At 41.3% G+C, this 17,500-nt stretch overlaps 3 protein-coding genes, 1 long non-coding RNA gene and 1 other non-coding gene across 16 annotated transcripts in view; all 5 read left to right on the plus strand.

Moving 5' to 3' along the window:
• LOC135113225 (probable serine/threonine-protein kinase PLK) overlaps positions 1-1,358 on the plus strand; it is a 148,849-nt gene extending 147,491 nt beyond the window's left edge. For 7 of the 12 annotated variants that reach the window (XM_064028501.1, XM_064028493.1, XM_064028531.1 and 4 more), the window contains one exon: positions 6-1,358. In XM_064028501.1, coding sequence (XP_063884571.1) covers positions 6-282 — 277 coding nt within the window. In that variant the 3' untranslated portion in view covers positions 283-1,358. The remainder of the gene's footprint in view (positions 1-5) is intronic. The other 5 variants (XR_010274822.1, XR_010274819.1, XR_010274818.1 and 2 more) reach the window with 1 other exon arrangement.
• A 21-nt stretch (positions 1,359-1,379) lies between these two features.
• On the plus strand, positions 1,380-4,832 carry LOC135113393 (protein O-linked-mannose beta-1,2-N-acetylglucosaminyltransferase 1-like). The gene is made up of 4 exons (XM_064028650.1): positions 1,380-1,462; positions 2,168-2,298; positions 3,884-3,954; positions 4,430-4,832. The coding sequence occupies exons 2-4, from the start codon at positions 2,200-2,202 to the stop codon at positions 4,548-4,550; spliced, it is 291 nt and encodes a 96-aa protein (XP_063884720.1). The 5' UTR covers positions 1,380-1,462; positions 2,168-2,199; the 3' UTR covers positions 4,551-4,832.
• A 683-nt stretch (positions 4,833-5,515) lies between these two features.
• Positions 5,516-8,967, plus strand: LOC135113403 (uncharacterized). Its single transcript, XR_010274825.1, has 4 exons — positions 5,516-5,800; positions 6,445-6,632; positions 7,232-7,548; positions 8,888-8,967. It is a non-coding gene; the product is annotated as an uncharacterized LOC135113403 (long non-coding RNA).
• On the plus strand, positions 7,958-8,040 carry Trnal-aag (transfer RNA leucine (anticodon AAG)). The gene has a single exon. It is a non-coding gene; the product is annotated as a tRNA-Leu (tRNA).
• A 20-nt stretch (positions 8,968-8,987) lies between the features above and the next one.
• Positions 8,988-17,500, plus strand: part of LOC135113417 (helix-loop-helix protein 11-like) — a 50,157-nt gene continuing 41,644 nt past the window's right edge. The window contains exons 1-3 of the mRNA XM_064028678.1: positions 8,988-9,006; positions 10,996-11,052; positions 13,400-13,509. Of these exons, the coding sequence (XP_063884748.1) occupies positions 11,011-11,052; positions 13,400-13,509 (152 nt within the window). The 5' untranslated portion in view covers positions 8,988-9,006; positions 10,996-11,010. The remainder of the gene's footprint in view (positions 9,007-10,995; positions 11,053-13,399; positions 13,510-17,500) is intronic.

The following is a 17,500-nucleotide window of genomic DNA, read 5'->3' on the forward strand; positions in this document are numbered from 1 at the left end:
CTCAGGTGGAGGAAGTGGACGTGGGCGGGCGTGACGGGTTGGGGCGGCGTGCATGTGGCGGTCCTGCACCCAGCTAGCGGCGTCCCACTGGCCTCCCGCTCGCTGCCCACCGCCAAACCCTCTGAGGCGCGGGTCCTGGCACGCTTCCTCGGCTCCCTGCAGCCTGGCCGCATCTTGGTCCTCGCGGTGCTGGTGAGGACACTGGTGCATTGCTATGAGATATCTTGGGATCGTTTGGTGTATGCTTACTCGTGTTTTCCTCATGTAATGTTTGCAAGTTGATGTTTTATAACTTGATGCTGAAAGTTAGATAGGTAGGATAGATAGATAGATAGATACATAGATAGATAGATAGATAAATAAATTGATAGATCGATAAATAGACAGGTAGACAAACATAGATATAGAGTGTTTGTTTACATATAATATATTGCAAATTGAAAAGCATAATGAATGAGCAGAATACGTAATCTTGAAATATGTACATATGTAAAAAAAAGTTTTACTATACCTACGTACACATTGTTAGTGGGTGCCAAACGTTGTTAATACAACGCCATGTTAAATCCGCTAAAGTGTTATGTAAGTGTGTGTACTACATGCTATACACACTATCTTTGTATACCTCTATTTTTTGTGAATATATTTCAAGTATAATTCACACACACACACAAGATTTATACAGCTTTTCAGACAGAGCAATAAATTACTGAAATTTATTACCGAAAGAAGTTGTGTGTGTGTGTGTGTGTGTGTGTGTGTGTGTGTGTGTGTGTGTGTGTGTGTGTGTGTGTGTGTTGTATATGGTTTATTTGTTTTAGTACATTTTGTTTGATATCAAGTTTTTACAGTTTTGTTTCGTCGTTTATCTTGTGTTGAGTGATACTTTCTACTTTCGTTCATATTAATGGGATGTTGTTAGCCTTGTTAATGTTAATTTCAGGCATTTAATGTTTTATTGAGCAAAATGTTTTAGTTCTGAATATGTTTTTATTCACCATTTATTGTTAGATATTATCATTACGTAAGAAAATAAATAACTCCTTCTGTGTATGTACAAAACATTCTGTACCCGTATCAAGAAAAAAAATGTATGATAAATCACTAAAAAGAGGCGAGACATGAAAAGCTTAAGACAGTCCTGCAACAGTATAACAAGGACAGTCGGGGTAGAACAACACACACCTGTCCCCTCTTATCAACACCTGCCCTCCCTCCTCCCCTCCAAGGCAGACGGCGCACTCTACCTCTCCCCTGCAGAGGACACCCTGAGACGTTTGGGTTTTCGGGCAGTGGTTGAGGCGTTGGGAGTCGGGGAGGCGTGGGTAGGCGTGACGGATGGGAGGCTGACGCGAGAGGTGGTGGCTACCCCTCGCCGCCCGCCCTCCTCCTATGACCTCTTGACGCAGCCACGACAGGGTAGAAACAGTCGCTGTCACCCAGGTTTTCTTAGCCAAGCGTGGTGAGGGAGGTGGTGTAATATTTTATCTTGTGTGTGTGTGTGTGTGTGTGTGTGTGTGTGTGTGTGTGTGTGTTATAAGTTACTGTTACGTTTTTCTTACTGTTATTATTGTATTTTTTTCTGTTATTCTTCACTTTATCGCCATTTGTGCTGTTTAACCTGCTCTTTTACCAATGTTGAGGTTAGTTACTGATTTTTGTGCTTTCTTACAGTTTGCCATGTTACTCTTCAGTCTTCTTGTTCCTCATGGTGTGATGTTCCTATTGTCTGCTTCTATTGCTGTAGCCATTATTGTTGTCCTCCTTATCAGTGTTGCTATTTTTCACGTTCTTGTCCTTCGTACTCCTGCTACTGCTACTAATATTGTTGCTGCTGCTACTTCTCCTCCTTTTTTTTTTTTTTTTTGATCGCCATAATTGCGTGTTGTTGTTGTTGTTGTTGTTGTTGTTGTTGTTGTTGTTGTTGTTGTTGTTGTTGTTGTTGTTGTTGTTGTTGTTGTTGTTGTTGTATTTTAATAGAGATTTTATTTTTGCCATTTACTCGTATGTCATTTTCATATTTTCTTGCTCCTCCTCCTCCTCTTCCTCCTCCTCCTCCTCCTCCTCCTCCTCCTCCTCCTCCTCCTCCTCCTCCTCCTGCACCTCCTCCTCCTCCATTCCATTAATCCCATAATCCACAGCCAACACTGCCACCAACTTCCTACAGGAGTGAGATGTCCTTGGCACAGGCGTCCTGAGATGCGGGCCCAACGGGAATTCTGTGACACTTATGAGGGTTTCTCTGAGCTATGCCGCTGCAGGGACCCCTTGACGCCCGCCCTGGCTCGTGCTGCTGCTGTAAGTCATTAAATCTCTGATTTCTAGTTTACTCTATGATTTCTAGTTTACTCGATATGCAACAATTATTGACTCTAAAAACAATGCATGAAATCTTTATAAGCATCTTCAAGAAAGAAAGGGATTAGAAGAATAGGTTTTGTTATTTCTAGCCAGTATAATATTTGGAGGTGGCTGCAAAACGAGAATCCCTGAATAGTTAGTGGTTAAGGAAAGAGTGTGTCAAATACCAGTGAATGGGATTAGTGCCAACATCTTCGTCTAAATCTTCGTTTATATCACCTCTTCTTTCGTCTCTTTTGTAACTGTCTCCATCTTTTCATTTTCCATCTTTCATCAGATCTCCTGCAATTACCTCCACCTCATCTAATTCCTTTGCTTTATCTCTTTTCCTGTATTATCTCTCCTATAATTACCTCTACCTTCTTTATTTCCTCGTTCATCTCTATTCTTTTATTGCCTCTCTTGTAATTTTCGAAATTACTTCTCCGAAATCAATCTCTCTCTCTCTCTCGCTCTCTCTCTCTCTCTCTCTCTCTCTCTCTCTCTCACTCTCTCTCTCTCTCTCTCTCTCTCTCTCTCTCTCTCTCTCTCCTCTCTCTCTCTTTGCTTTCATTAATTTCACTCGTCCCCTTTCACTCTACATGTCCATTTTCGCTTCGCCTGCAGTCTCTGCATGTACTCTTTCCCTCTCTCTCTTTCTCCCTCTTTTACTCCTATGCTTTATTCATACCCTCGTTCAAATCTGTCTTTCTTCTCACTTTTCATCTTTCGTTTATTATTCCTTTAATCTTAGTTATTAACTCCTACTCATTCATTCATCATTAATCATTCATTCATCCTGTCTGGGTTGGATTATTGTGAATATATGTAAATTGACTTTAGCAACAGGTATAAAATTTATCGTCTAATGTATTGTTTTTATTTCTTGTTTTACTTATATATATATATATATATATATATATATAGAGAGAGAGAGAGAGAGAGAGAGAGAGAGAGAGAGAGAGAGAGAGAGAGAGAGAGAGAGAGAGAGAGAGAGAGAGAGAGAGAGAGAGAGAGAGAGAGAGAGAGAGATATATATATATATATATATATATATATATATATATATATATATATATATATATATATATATATATATATATAGATATATATATATATATATATATATATATATATATATATATATATATATATATATATATATATATATATATATATATATATATATATATATATATATATATATATATATATATATATATATATATATATATATATATATATATTCTATTTTTTTTTTCTTTCTCAATATAAATACCACCTTCTTCATTTTTCGTAACATTTTTTTTTCCATTCTTACGTAAGCATAATTATCATACATGCATAGACAGTATCAGGTCCAAATGAAAATGTAAAAACAATCCCACGAATTCGTACATGTTTCTATAAGTACTGCGTTTTTGTTATGTTATGTTACATTAATTGTTGTTACGGTTATTTATCTTACATTATTTGATATGTTATGTTATTTGTATATCGTGCGTATTTTGAAATATTGTTCCCACACCTGTACCTCTGTCAGCCCCTCGTGCCGCTGCAGGAGAGCATCCCTGTGGTGGTGGCGACCTCCAGGCACCCCTATCATCTGTACCGGTGAGAGAGAGAGAGAGAGAGAGAGAGAGAGAGAGAGAGAGAGAGAGAGAGAGAGACTGACTGACTGACTGACTGAATGATTGACTGACAGGCCGCCAGAAATTATAGACAGTAAGCAGAGAGACAGACAGGCAGACAGACAGACATACAGACAGGCAGATAGTAGTTAGGCAGACAGCAGACAGAGAAACAAACAGACAGATAGACAGACAGACAGGTAGGGAGAACGAACCAGGGGTAGACAGAGAAAAATAAGTCATGTGGAGTAAATACAGAAAAACAGAATGATAAAGAATGGTAGAACAAATAATGTATCAGTCACACACACACACACACACACACACACACACACACACACACACACACACACACACACACACACACACACACACACACACACACACACACACACACACACACACACACACACACACACTTTCTTTATTTTCTCAACCTTCGTCGCCTCTCTCACCAGGACTCTCCTCCAGCTGCTGCAGATGCCCGGCGGTGGACAGACGCCCTTCCTGGTGGCGCTGGAGGGGGAAAGTGCTGCCATCAGGGACCTTGCAGAACTCTTCGGCATTCCCTGCAGGTAGAATAGACAGACACAGAAGCACACACACAGAGATGAAAGAGAAGAGTGAAAAGAAAGAACAGAGACAGAGATAGACAGACACAGAAGCACACACAGAGATGAAAGAGAAGAGTGAGAAGAAAGAACAGAGAGAGAGATAGAAAGACACAGAAACATACACAGAAAGAAAAGAGAAAGGGACAGTGAAAAGAAAGAACAGAGAGACAGAGGTAGAAACAGCACAGAAGCACACACACAGAAAGAGAACAGAAGGAGGGTAAGAAGAAAAGATAGACAGAGGTGCACTCACGCAAAAATGAATAAATAAATAAATAAATAAGTAAATAAAAGACGAAGAAAAGAAGAAAGGGGCAGAGAGGAGAAAGGGAATTAAATTAATAAGTCAGGAGATAATTGCTATTGGGTGTTCTTAATCTAGCAGATACCCTCGTTATATAGACCAACAAATCTCCTGGCACTTAGTATTCTTATGTAATGTGCCACTGTGCCTCCACCTTCACTACAAGCACATCACGTCACCACACCAAGCATCTATATTCCCTCCACACAGAAGGAATAGTAGATGCACGACTGTTATAAAAGAGGATTAGGAAGTCGCCTCCATATCTAAGCTGGCCAATCTTTTGAAACCTCCTTTTATAATAAGCTTTTTTTTTTTTCTGGGAGTGGTATATTGAGAGGGCTTTATTCTTTTATTTATTCATTCATTCATTCATTCATTTTGTTTATCATATCTTATTTGTTCCTCTAATATTTATTTATCATGTTTTATCTCTTATCTTTAGTGCCTTGACTCGTCTCTTTGACTTGTAAAACTAAATAAATAAATAAGTAAATTGATAAATAAATAGAAATAAGAATACACCTTCTTTCTCTTCTTTTATTCTATGGTTAGTTTTCTTTAACAATATAGTCAGCGCAGTGTTGTTTAGCGAAACCAAACAGCGTAGTAGGGACTTGGCGGATTCTTGCTGTTTGAAATATGTAATCCCTTGTAATCCTAAGTAATCTCCTTCCTACAGCGAGATTCAAACCACACCAGCACCAAGGTAATGGTACTAGGGACGACCACCACCACCACCACCACCACCACCACCACCACCAGTACGGACTCTCAGCTGCAGGCCCGCCACACAGGTGATCGCAGACGTGACCCGCCACGCCCCTCGCCTTTGCCTTCGCCGCCTTCCCGCAAGCCAGGAAGGTGATATTCCTCGAGGATGATGTGCTGCCCAGCCCTGACTTCCTGTGGTGAGCGTGTGTGTGTGTGTGTGTGTGTGTGTGTGTGTGTGTGTGTGGATGGGTGGGTGGGTGGGTGGGTAGATGTCTGGTTTTATCAGCCATTAACTCCCTTTGGATTCTCGTTTTTTTTTTCTTATTTTTTTCTTTTTTTCTTTTTTTTCCTATTGCTTTTGATCTTAATCTTTCTTTTCGTTGTTTTCTTTTTTTTTTCTTTTATCTTCTGTCAGTGTTATTGAACCTTATGTACCTTTGTTTTTTTTTTCTCCTCCTCCTCCTCCTCTTCTTCCTCCTCCTCCTCCTTCCCCCCCACCTACACCAGGCCTCTGCTACCCTACGTCCCGCACTTTAGATTAGATAGAGAACTTTATCAGTGACTGACTCTTTAAGGACCAAAGATATTGTTTATTCTTCCTTTGTGTTCTGTCCTTTCATCTATCTCGTTCTCTCTCTCTCTCTCTCTCTCTCTCTCTCTCTCTCTCTCTCTCTCTCTCTCTCTCTCTCTCTCTCTCTCTCTCTCTCTCTCTCTCTCTCTCTCTCTCTTCTACCATCTACTGTCTTAACCACGATCTCCATTTCTTCGTCCTTTACTACCTCCTCCATCCCTGCTAACTTACCCATCTACCCATCAACATCAACCTCTGTTCCTTCTTCAGGTTCTTCCAGCAGACGGCGGCACTGCTGGACGAGGATCCCACTCTGCTTGCCGTCACCGCTCATAACACTTACTCCGTGGCAGGGCGCGGCTTGGACCCCACTCGCCTTCTGAGGGGTGCCATGCCACCTTCAGTGGGGCTGGATGGCCGACAGGAGGCTGCTGGAGGCATGGGTGCCGGAGAACTGGGTGCGTACAAGTGCGGGCGAGGCTGAGGTTTGACTGAGGATAACAAACAGTAACAGATCATTACGTCCTTACTCTTCACCGCTTCATCCCGACTACATTCATTTTAACAGGCTGCCGTGGAAGTTATTGAAGTTGTCGAGGGTATTTTCATGATTCCTGTGATAATTTAGCGAAAATTCTGTATCAGCAATTGGAGTAATCACCTTTATGTCTTTTAAAAATAGCTTTTTGTGAGACCCCCGAAGCTTTTAAAAAATTCAAGTTTAGACTGTTCATTCACATGATTTTATAATGGGTAACCATAGAAAAGATGTTACAAAATATTGGAAGAAATAGAATAGAACGTAATAGAAGAGATAGTATAGTAGCAGTGTAGGTATTAGTGAGGATGGTGATGCTTGTGTTAATGGTATTGATAGCAGTGATAGTTAATTAGTTAGCTAGTTAATCGTATTTGCTTATTCACTATGAATTTACTTTTTGCTCATCATATACTGTTACTCAAATAATAGATGCCATATCACTATTAGAAATTATGGGCGTTTGATTATACTAACGCCCAGAGTTAGATTATAATAGCGCCCCCTGTATCCCCGCAGGGTGACTGGGACTACTGGGTGCTGGCGTGGGTCTCGCGCTAAGGGGCTGGACTTGGTGTTCCCTGAGCTGTCTCGTTCTCTCCCATGCGGGCAGCGGCGGCACTCACATAGACGGCTTTCCACCAGGGCATCGCTTTCGATCACCAGGCTGCCTTCCTCCCCGCCCCCATCCCGCCCGCCACGCCCATGCCCAGTTCAGTCCGCGTAAAGGGTTCTTACACGCCCGCACGAGCACCCTTTTTGACTACTACAAGATCTCTGTCTGCCGCGCCCACCACCTCCCCGCCTCTTCTTATCAACCTCACTGATGTTAGCGGGTATGTGTGTGTGTGTGTGTGTGTGTGTGTGTGTGTGGTGTGTGTGTGTGTGGGTGTGTGTGTGTGTGTGGGTGTGTGTGTGTGTGTGGGTGTGTGGTGTGTGTGTTCGTTTGTCCGGTATATTGATAAGCTCTCTCTCTCTCTCTCTCTCTCTCTCTCTCTCTCTCTCTCTCTCTCTCTCTCTCTCTCTCTCTCTCTCTCTCTCTCTCTCTCTCTCTCTCTCTATATATATATATATATATATATATATATATATATATATATATATATATATATATATATATTATATATATATATATATATATATATATATATATGTATGTATGTATGTATGTATGTATGTATGTATGTATAGTCGTATATCTCATTTATTCATTCATCTATATATTCATTCTTATAGCCAGCCACCGGTAGCGTGGCCGAGCGGTCTAAGGCGCTGGTTTAAGGCCACCAGTCTCTTCGGAGGCGTGGGTTCGAATCCCACCGCTGCCAGATATTTTCTCCTGATGCTTCCCGTGGCAACATTACTTAACGAATAAGGTGCAGATCTAGACGATTACCAAGCGACCATCATACTTAACATTAAATTGTTAAGATGTGGCATAATTTTGTATTTCTCAACGTCATTGTTACCTCATAATGGCTATTTTTGAAGGTGCAGAGATCATTAATCGGATATACATTTTATTTTTTTTCTTTTGATGGAGTGGTGCAGAATGTTACAGGTGATATTATAGTCATCCCTCCGTGTTCGGCATCTCTAAGAAAAACAAAATATTGTACAAGATTATCTTTTCACAGCGGTGTTAATTTGAGTGGTGCAGAATGTGACAAGCGATGTTACAGATGACGCGGTTTTTCTTCAGTCAGTCTTACGTGTCGACATCTCCTCTAAGAAAAAACAAAATAATGTTCAAGATTTACTTTTCAGCGATGTTAATTTAAGTTTTCGTCTTGTCTTCTTATTTGTTTTTTTTTTTTTTTCCGTATTACTGTTTGTATTGGAATTACAACAGTGGCTTTTTTTTTAATTCGTATCTTTTATGATAATTTATAGTTAGAGTATTTCTTCTACTGTTTCTTTCTTTTCTTTTCTTTTTTGTTTTTTTTTTTCCTTCACTATTTTCTATGCATACCTTATCTTCTATGTATGTACGATGTGTTCTTTTTCTCTTTCTGTCTTTTCTTGTGATTATTCCAGAAGTATTATTTCTGTTTACTGTTTTTGACATTTTCTTCTTTGAATAATTTATCCGCCAGTATTTTATTCTCTAGATTCAAGTAGGATTATTACGATACTCATTGTTTCCCTCACCTGCGCATGCTTCACAAACGGCAGCGTGGTGAGGCACAGGTATTCGGCGCGGCTTCGGAATGATCTGGCGCAGGCTACTCCGATCACCATGCAAACGATTGACCCGCTGTGGGCCCCCCCGCCCCATCATCCCCCCGGACCAGGTGAGAGAGAGAGAGAGAGAGAGAGAGAGAGAGAGAGAGAGAGAGAGAGAGAGAGAGAGAGAGAGAGTACAGAAGGAGAAAGGAAGCGGAAGGGTGGTTGAGATGTAGGACAGTACTGGAGACACAAAGATTCAGGGAGTGACAGGTGCAAGGGAGGGGTGGGGGATGAATGTTTGTAGAGGTTTGGGGTTGTAAATGTCCGAGTGGGGAATGTGACATTCCCCACTGTGATGGAAGGTGATGGAAAGGAAAGGAAAGAAGAAAGAAGAGAGGAGGGTAGAGGACTGAAGCACAGAAATTGAGGAAAAGATTAAGGTTGCGAAATGTGTGTGTAAATACCGTATAGTTCAGAGAGAGAGAGAGAGAGAGAGAGAGAGAGAGAGAGAGAGAGAGAGAGAGAGAGAGAGAGAGAGAGAGAGAGAGAGAGAGAGATTGGGGGGAAATAAACGTCAGACGTAGATGGAATAAGAAAGAAAAAGAAGGTAGACTAATTAGTAAAAGGTAAAAAAAAATAAAAAGGACTAACTGACTGACTGACTGATTGACTGACTGATTATGTTTTGGCAACACTACACAGAGATCAAAAGGCGCCGCGTGGAGGAGTGCTTGAGTCTGAGTACAAAGTGGGAAGGGAAAGGCGGTGCCCGGTAAATTTACTGTACATACAAGGGGGAAGGGAAGGAGGGAGGGAGGGAGGGAGGAGGAGCATAAAAGTATACACCGCTGATTAGTAGCTGGTGAAGTGGTAAGTGATAAGGTCGACACTCACCTTTATAGCAGGGGACGACCGCCCTTCTGGGTGGGGGTGGTGGTGGTAGTGGTGGTGGCGGCGGAGGTAGTGGTGGTAGTAGTAGCAGTAAAGTTGAAATCACTGAACCCTAGAGAGAGAGAGAGAGAGAGAGAGAGAGAGAGAGAGAGAGAGGAGAGAGAGCTTATTCTGGGAAAAAAAAAAAATGTGATGATAATTAAAATGTTTTGTTCTCTTCCCTTGAATTCATTTTTAGCTTAATGCCATTATTTTCTAGTGTGTGTGTGTGTGTGTGTGTGTGTGTGTGTGTGTGTGTGTGTGTATGTGTCGTGTGTGTGTGTGTGTGTGTGTGTGTGTGTGTGTGTGTGTGTGTGTGTGTGTGTGTGTATGTGTGTGTGTGTGTGTGTAAGGACGGAGCATGTACGTATTTTTCCTTAACGCCAAAGATTTTCAATGTTCTTTTTTTTTCCCTTCTTTTTCTCTCCTTCTCCTGTAATTTAGTATCTTCTCTCTTTCTCTGTTTTCTTTGGTAACCATCTCATTTGCTATCTTACTTTACCCTCCCTTCCTTTCTTCTTCTTCTTCTCCTTCTTCTTCTTCATCTTCATCTTCATCTTCATCTTCATCATCTTCTTCTTCTTCTTCTTCTTCTTCTTCTTCTTCTTCTTCTTCTTCTTCTTCTTCTTCTTCTTCTTCTTCTTCTTCTTCTTCTTCTTACTCAAGCCACTAATTGTTTTCCCTGTTATCTTATCATCACCTTTCCGTGTATGTGTGTGTGTGTGTGTGTGTTTGTGTGTGTGTGTGTGTGTGTGTGTGTGTGTATGTGTGTGTGTGTGTGTGTGTGTGTGTGTGTGTGTGTGTGTGTGTGTGTGTGTGTGTGTGTGTGTGTGTTCTCTACCTCCTTCCTCTCTCCCCTGACATAATATCATAAGGAGGAAAGGAGAAAGAAAGGAGGGAGAGAAAAGTTAACATACAGGAATATATAAAAGGAGAAATATAAAGGAAAGAATAAAGAAATGAAGGACTGGAACATAATGACGGCGGGAGAATGAATGGAAAGAGGAATGGAATGAGAAGCTTTTTAAGAAGGAAGATGAAAGGAAGAAAGGGTGCATGATGGAAAGTAAGATAAGTGATGAGGTTATCTTCATTTTAACGTGGGAAGGAAATTAGACGAGAGATTTCAAAACATATTAAATGAAAATGTGACTCTCTCTCTCTCTCTCTCTCTCTCTTTCCAGGAAGGCCCTTTCGTCATGTTCTTCGGGGATCCGCGGGAGCATTCAGCTGTAATGCAGGTGAGGTAGTGTGTGACCCCTTCCCCCCTGTCGCCCCGCCCACCTCACCATCTTCTCCCCTGATGGCCGAGGTGGGCCGCGTGGGATGAGTGGGTGTGGGTGAAAAGGTGAAGGGTTGTTCTTTTACTAAATGAATGGTGAAGCTGATGAATGGGTGAGTGGAAGGATTGCTAGAAGGGTTGGTGGGTGAATTTTTAGGCACATGGAAAGGTTGGTGGTTGTTTGGATGTCTGAGTGCTTGTTGGATGCTGTAGATTGATGATGTGAATGTTGTATGACTGTCCCCATTGTATATCTAACTGGCTGGTTAGCTGATTGAATGACTGACTGGTTGACTGATTCACTAGCTAACTGGTTTTCTAGCTGACTGACCAGTTGATTAATGGATTGAATGATTGACTGGCTGACTGTCTAACTGACAAATATATCTAGTTGTTTTGCTGTATCAATCCGTATTCACATTCTTCTCCTTTCCCTTACTTTCTTTAGTTTACATATCTCCTTCCAACCTTCATCTCCTACCTCCCCTACCAACATATTCTTTCAATCACTCCCCTTCATTCCCTCCTCCACTTTTTTTGCATCCCCTTCCAACCCTCTTTCTTCCCCTTTATCAGCCCTCATCCCTCTCCATTCCCCTTGTTCTCTGCAAGTTTTTATCCTCTCTTTTCCCTCGTCAACTCTCCTTCTCTCCCACTTTCTCCCTCTCCCTACATATTCCCATCTTTCCCTCCACCTTTTTTTTGCATCCCTTTCCCAACCCTCTTTCTTCCCCTCTACCAACCCTCACCTCCTTGTATTCCCCTGGTCCTTTACACCTTTTTATTTCATTGTTTCCCTTGTTCACTCTCCTCCCCTCCATCTCACCGTCTCCTCTTTTCCCTTGCCCAAATAGTATCTAGAGTCACTTTACAATAACAGCTTTCCAATACATTAACTTACTCATATAAATTTCCTCACACAACTGTCTGTCTTCAGCATTACTGTCAATATAGCATCTAACACTACACGTGTTTCTTCCCACCTCTCTTTCCCTTATCCTTTCAGACATCTAAGTGGCATAAGAGATATAACAAGGATGATGTTAACAAGATTCTTAAGGTTAGTAATCAGGATAGGGCGAGAAATAACGAGTTCAAACTCGATAAAGCTCAATTTAAAAAGGAGATAGGAAGAAATTGGTTCGCAAATAGAGTGGTACATGACTGTAAATAGATTTATTAATCAGGTTGTTAGTGCAGAGTCAATAAGGAACTGTGGAAGATTACACAGATTTATGAATAGGAATGAGAGGTGGACATTGGTGTATTTTTAAGGGACTGCTACGTTGAGGCTTACTTCTTGCAACTTCCTTTTATCTTCAGTGTTCTGGTGTTCTTAGTCAAGCACCTCGAGTCACTTCACTAAGGTGGCCTCCCAACACAAACACACCCGAAAACAACAATCTGACACACTCACCTGGTTTTACATTTAATTATATTATTTTGGCTTCAGCACTTCCCAGTTTCATGTAGAGATACTATTTCTCTCTCTCTCTCTCTCTCTCTCTCTCTCTCTCTCTCTCTCTCTCTCTCTCTCTCTCTCTCTCTCTCTCTCTCTCTCTCTCTCTCTCTCTCGTCTCCTTTTCTCACTTCAGTTGAACTCGTTATTTTCTTCCATTATGCTCTCCCTCATATCATAGTAAATACATCTCTTTTTTAGTCTTCCTCTTTTTCTGATCCCTTGTACAGTCATGATTAACAGTCGAGTAACAGACTGCATTCACTTCCACTGTCTGTATCACTTTCCCTCTGTTTAAAATCCTCTGACTTGCTGACAACTTGCAGAACATGACAACTGATACATTCTCATTAGATAAGAGGATTTAAAAATAAGTAAAACCGCTAGGCACAATGAAAGTGAGAGTAGATATTTGTTCTCTTCTTAAACATGGTTATATCTTCCTATTCATCGTCATATGATTGACATACGTTATTTATGACCAGTAATACCATCTACAGGAATAATTAAAAAGTAAAAGCACTCCTCGTGTTTTCTATATTTACGTGATTTCTAATCATAAGTACACTTTCCAATTTATCGTCATATATTTCACATGCGTTATTTATCACAAGAAATGTCACCTGCAAGACTTGTAAAGGAAAAGTCACAGCATTCCTCGTGTTTCCTATGTTGTTAACTCGACTTTTCAATCGTTATTACACTTTCCAGTTTATAGCCATATAGTTGACACACACATTATTTATCAACAGAAATGCCACCTACAAGAAATATAAAAAAGTTAAAGCATTCCTCGTGTTTTCTATATCATACAAAAAAGTGTTTTATTGTAATTTGTTCTCCGTAGTGCTTGGATCTGTACGCCGATGATCCACGCTGCGACTTCGAGCACGTGCAGCAGCTGACTCTTGGCGGACACAGGCTCTTCCTGGTGGACTGCCCGGCCTCCCCACACTGGTGAGCGATTGCGAGGATAGCACACTCAGAGTAGCAATATGTTACGCTTTTGTTCTCGAGTGTTGCAGGAAGAGGGAACGACAGAGGGAGGTGAAGAGGAGGAAAAGGGAAGAGAGTGAGGGAAGACTGATAGAATGAAATGGAAGGTCAGAAGAGAAGAGGACATACGGAAAAGGAAATGAGAAATTAAGGAAAATAAGGAAGAAAGATTGATGGAGAGAGAGAGAGAGAGAGAGAGAGAGAGAGAGAGAGAGAGAGAGAGAGAGAGAGAGAGAGAGAGAGAGAGAGAGAGAATACGGAATACACACATCCACAAAAAAAAAAAAAGTAGAGGTACGATAAGAAAAGGAATGGGGGAAGGAATGAATAGAAGTGTAGTATCAGTAATAAGTAAGCTTTAGTGATGACTTAAAAACAATCATAAATACGAGTATTATTGCACTCACACCACTATCCGCAATATTACAATAACTTAATTACATCCGCCTCCTCCTCCTCCTCCTCCTTCTCCTCCTCCTCCTCCTCCTCCTCCTCCTCCTCCTCCTCCTCTATTTCTCAAAACGCCATTTCCCGAAACCAAACGTGCTGGGAGAACACACACACACACACACACACACGATGCAACATACAGAGTGTAACACGGGTTTCTGCAGGTATTGTAAGAGGCGAAAGTACAGGTTATTCTATGTGGAAAATGTTCTATGCACATACTCGTTTTGAGGCGTTGGTTAGCCGTGGTGTGAAATCTAAGTGTGGCTAGGCGACAGATACAACAGCCGGGCCGGGCGGGTATCTGTGGCAGGATGTGTAGACCTGAACATCCGTTGATAAAATTGTGAATAGCTATCGTGATTTGTAAAAATTTTGAAGCTTTACAGCATCCCATGACGAGACGATAACATTACGCAACGATAGTATGGATGTAATAAACGACAAATAAAATAATGGGCTGCATGCCACCATGCATTGCCTGCCCGGGCGGAGACTGGGAAGGAGCGAGACTAACAGCAAATCAGCTGCTTGTTAGTTAGTCACACGCTGTTTCCCTCCGAAACAGTGGAAATAAATACGTTCAGATTGTATTCCACAACTTGAAGTAATGTGGAGTGTGTGGATATGGTGTTTATCCGCCATGATTACCCGCCCAGCCCGGCCGTTGTATCTGTCGCCAGACCACAATTGAATTTCATACCACGATTTAAACAACGCCTCGAAATGCATATGTGCATATCACGTTTTTGATTTAGAATAACCTGCACTTTCACCTCTGGCAATATCCGCAGAAACTCCTGTTACGGCCTTTACATACACTTCCTAGAGTAATTTCAGTCACTTTCTTCTTCACTGTCGCTTTCACTGTGAGTCACCATCATCACATCTCTTCTCTCTCTGATGTAGGGATTTTTTGTTACCTGTTTTATTTAAATCCTTAAACCGTTTGTGATTTTGTTTGTGTTCTTAGCGAATGATCTTTTATTGTCTTAGTATTAGGTGTTTATTGCCAACTCCATTAATGTGCGGGGCTACATGACACTGTTATTGCTGCGTGGAAAACCAGTCAATCAGTCATTTCTCCTCCCGTCACTGTCATGTCACTGTCTGTCTCGGTCATTTGTCTCGATGTTACTGTCACTTGCTATCGTTACCTACCGTATTCACCATCATTCACTATCAGTCACTCATCACTCTCATTCATTTTCTCACTATCACTTACTATATCTATTACTATCACTCACTATCATTGTCACTTTCGCTGTGTCACAAACACTATAGCAAATTAATTATCACCACAACGACTCGATTCAGTTTTCTCTTACTTTTTGACTTTGTTCGTATAATTAGAAACATCTGGTCATTTTATTTTTCGTTTGTTTTTTCCTTGTATGTCTCGTATTAGAATTATTATCGTGTTTGGCTCATTAGCAACATCCGTCGGTCTGCTGCGTGCCGCCTTCTCGTTCTGGTCGTTGCGTTGCTTCACCAAGAGAATCGTCGTTGCCACCGGTGTTCTTCCTTTTTTTTCTTTTTTTTTTTCATCATCATCGTCGTTGTTACCGTTGCCATCATCTTCATCATCATCACCATCATTGTCATCGTTGCCATCATTAACATCGTTTTCTTCTTGTTCTTGTTCTTGCAACAACAACAACAATCACTACTACTACTACTACTACTACTACTACTACTACTACTACTACTACTACTACTACTACTACTGCTACTACTACTACTACTGCTACTACTATTAATACTACTAATACTAATACTAATACTACTAATACTGATACCACTGTTACTTCTCCTCCTCCTTCTTCTTCTTCTTCTCACTAAAACATAAGCCCCTATCATAAAACTTCAGTTATTTACTTGCTAAACTGAAAGAGTTTCATTAATTGCTTTATGTTCTTAGAATTTTGCTGTATTTTGAAAAAGGACATTTCTTAGGCATTGCTCCCGTTAACTGAATTATTAAGGCTCTGATAATTTTAAAGACCCTTTATATTTGAAAAGTGAAAGCATTTGAAGAATTCAGTATTATTCATTCATCAGTTATTGTTCTTGAGGCGCCTGCAGTCAATCAACCTACCAATCTGTCAATTAATCAATCAGTCAACCAGTCAACCAGTCAGTTAGTCAATCATCCATCTCTAGGCAACAGTTGACAGAGCATACTAAAGGAAGGCTGGAAAAATCTTAGCAGCTGTGTTGTAAGTTCGACTAGAATTGAAAATATTAAGAAATGGATGGATTAATTCGATGGATTAGATGATAAACAAAAGGAAACTTCGGACACATAAATACTTATACACAATGAAAAATTGAAAGTATAGAAGGAGAGGAAGAGCCAGAATGTAATAACTGAGGAGAGGAAAGGGGAAAACAGAGAGGCTTTGTGAGGAGGACAAAGGAAGGAAGGAAGGAAGGAGGCATTATGCATGAGGAGAAGAGAAGAGATGGAGTAATGAAAGATATTATTATGTCGTTAGATCATGCGGGTGTTGAGGAATTAAGATCACCACCACATAATCTTCACACAACTCACCAAATCTTGACGCTCACACAGCCCCGCACTCCGTCCTTCACCTGTTAGCCACACCTATACGATACATACGCCCGCCCTGTCCATCCAGCTCCAGACAAAGCTTCCCCCCACCTCTCCCCAACCCTTTGCATCCTTTGCCTCATCAGCTTCACACCACCCAGCTTTTTTTTTTTCTCTCTCGCGCTGAGTAATCGTGTGTTCCTGATCTGAAGGGACTCCCTTCTCTTCTTTTACTTCGAATGCAGTTGTAATTTTTGACATTGTTTATGTTATCATATTTCATCTTTTGATCGTTTTGTTTAGATATACATGTTTACGGAGCTAAATGTAAAGAGGTGGGCGCGTCGTATCCAGGTAAGGGATATAGTGCTAATCAAGCTTGACTGTGTGCCTAAATTACGCATTGTGCAATCGATAGGTATTAAGACCAAGCTGCTTTTTTTCCTCTCTTTCATCTAAGCACCTGTTTTAGTTATAGGTACAAACAGGTTTAAAATACCTTGCCTCTGGGCATCGTACATTTAAATGAGCCAATATAACCAGCCTTCCCTCCTCCCTGCCTCTCCCATCCCCAGTGTGCACCAGCCCCCAAACTACCTTGCAGTGCCTCACAACGACCTTCTGATGGAAGCCGTGGCGGCTCTTGACCTCTTCCGCCGCGGCAACGATCTCCGGACTCCCTTCAGAGTGCGCCGCGAATCCCGAAGTGTTCTAGAGGAGACCACCTTAGGGAACGTTGCTACTGGGTACGCGGTGCTGGGCATCGACTTGGACTCACTGTTACTAAATAAGGCTGTAGTTCTGCCCCACCAAGTAAAAGATAATGATTGCGAGGAAACGGAGGAGCAGAACGACGAACACAAAGGCCTAACTAAATACAAAAACCTGCGTGAAGACGTTGTAGGAGAAATACATTCTGAACCAACTGCTCATCTCAGACAGGTGCAG

Source organism: Scylla paramamosain, chromosome 2 (assembly GCF_035594125.1).
Source record: "Scylla paramamosain isolate STU-SP2022 chromosome 2, ASM3559412v1, whole genome shotgun sequence".
Lineage (NCBI taxonomy): Eukaryota > Metazoa > Arthropoda > Malacostraca > Decapoda > Portunidae > Scylla > Scylla paramamosain.

Bases quoted from the DNA above. Each gene is read 5' to 3' on its own strand.
- LOC135113393 (XM_064028650.1), top strand. From the start codon at position 2,200: ATGCGGGCCCAACGGGAATTCTGTGACACTTATGAGGGTTTCTCTGAG. The intron at 2,299-3,883 runs GTAAGTCATTAA...TACCTCTGTCAG, and splicing joins CCCTGGCTCGTGCTGCTGCT to CCCCTCGTGCCGCTGCAGGA. The intron at 3,955-4,429 runs GTGAGAGAGAGA...CTCTCTCACCAG, and splicing joins CACCCCTATCATCTGTACCG to GACTCTCCTCCAGCTGCTGC.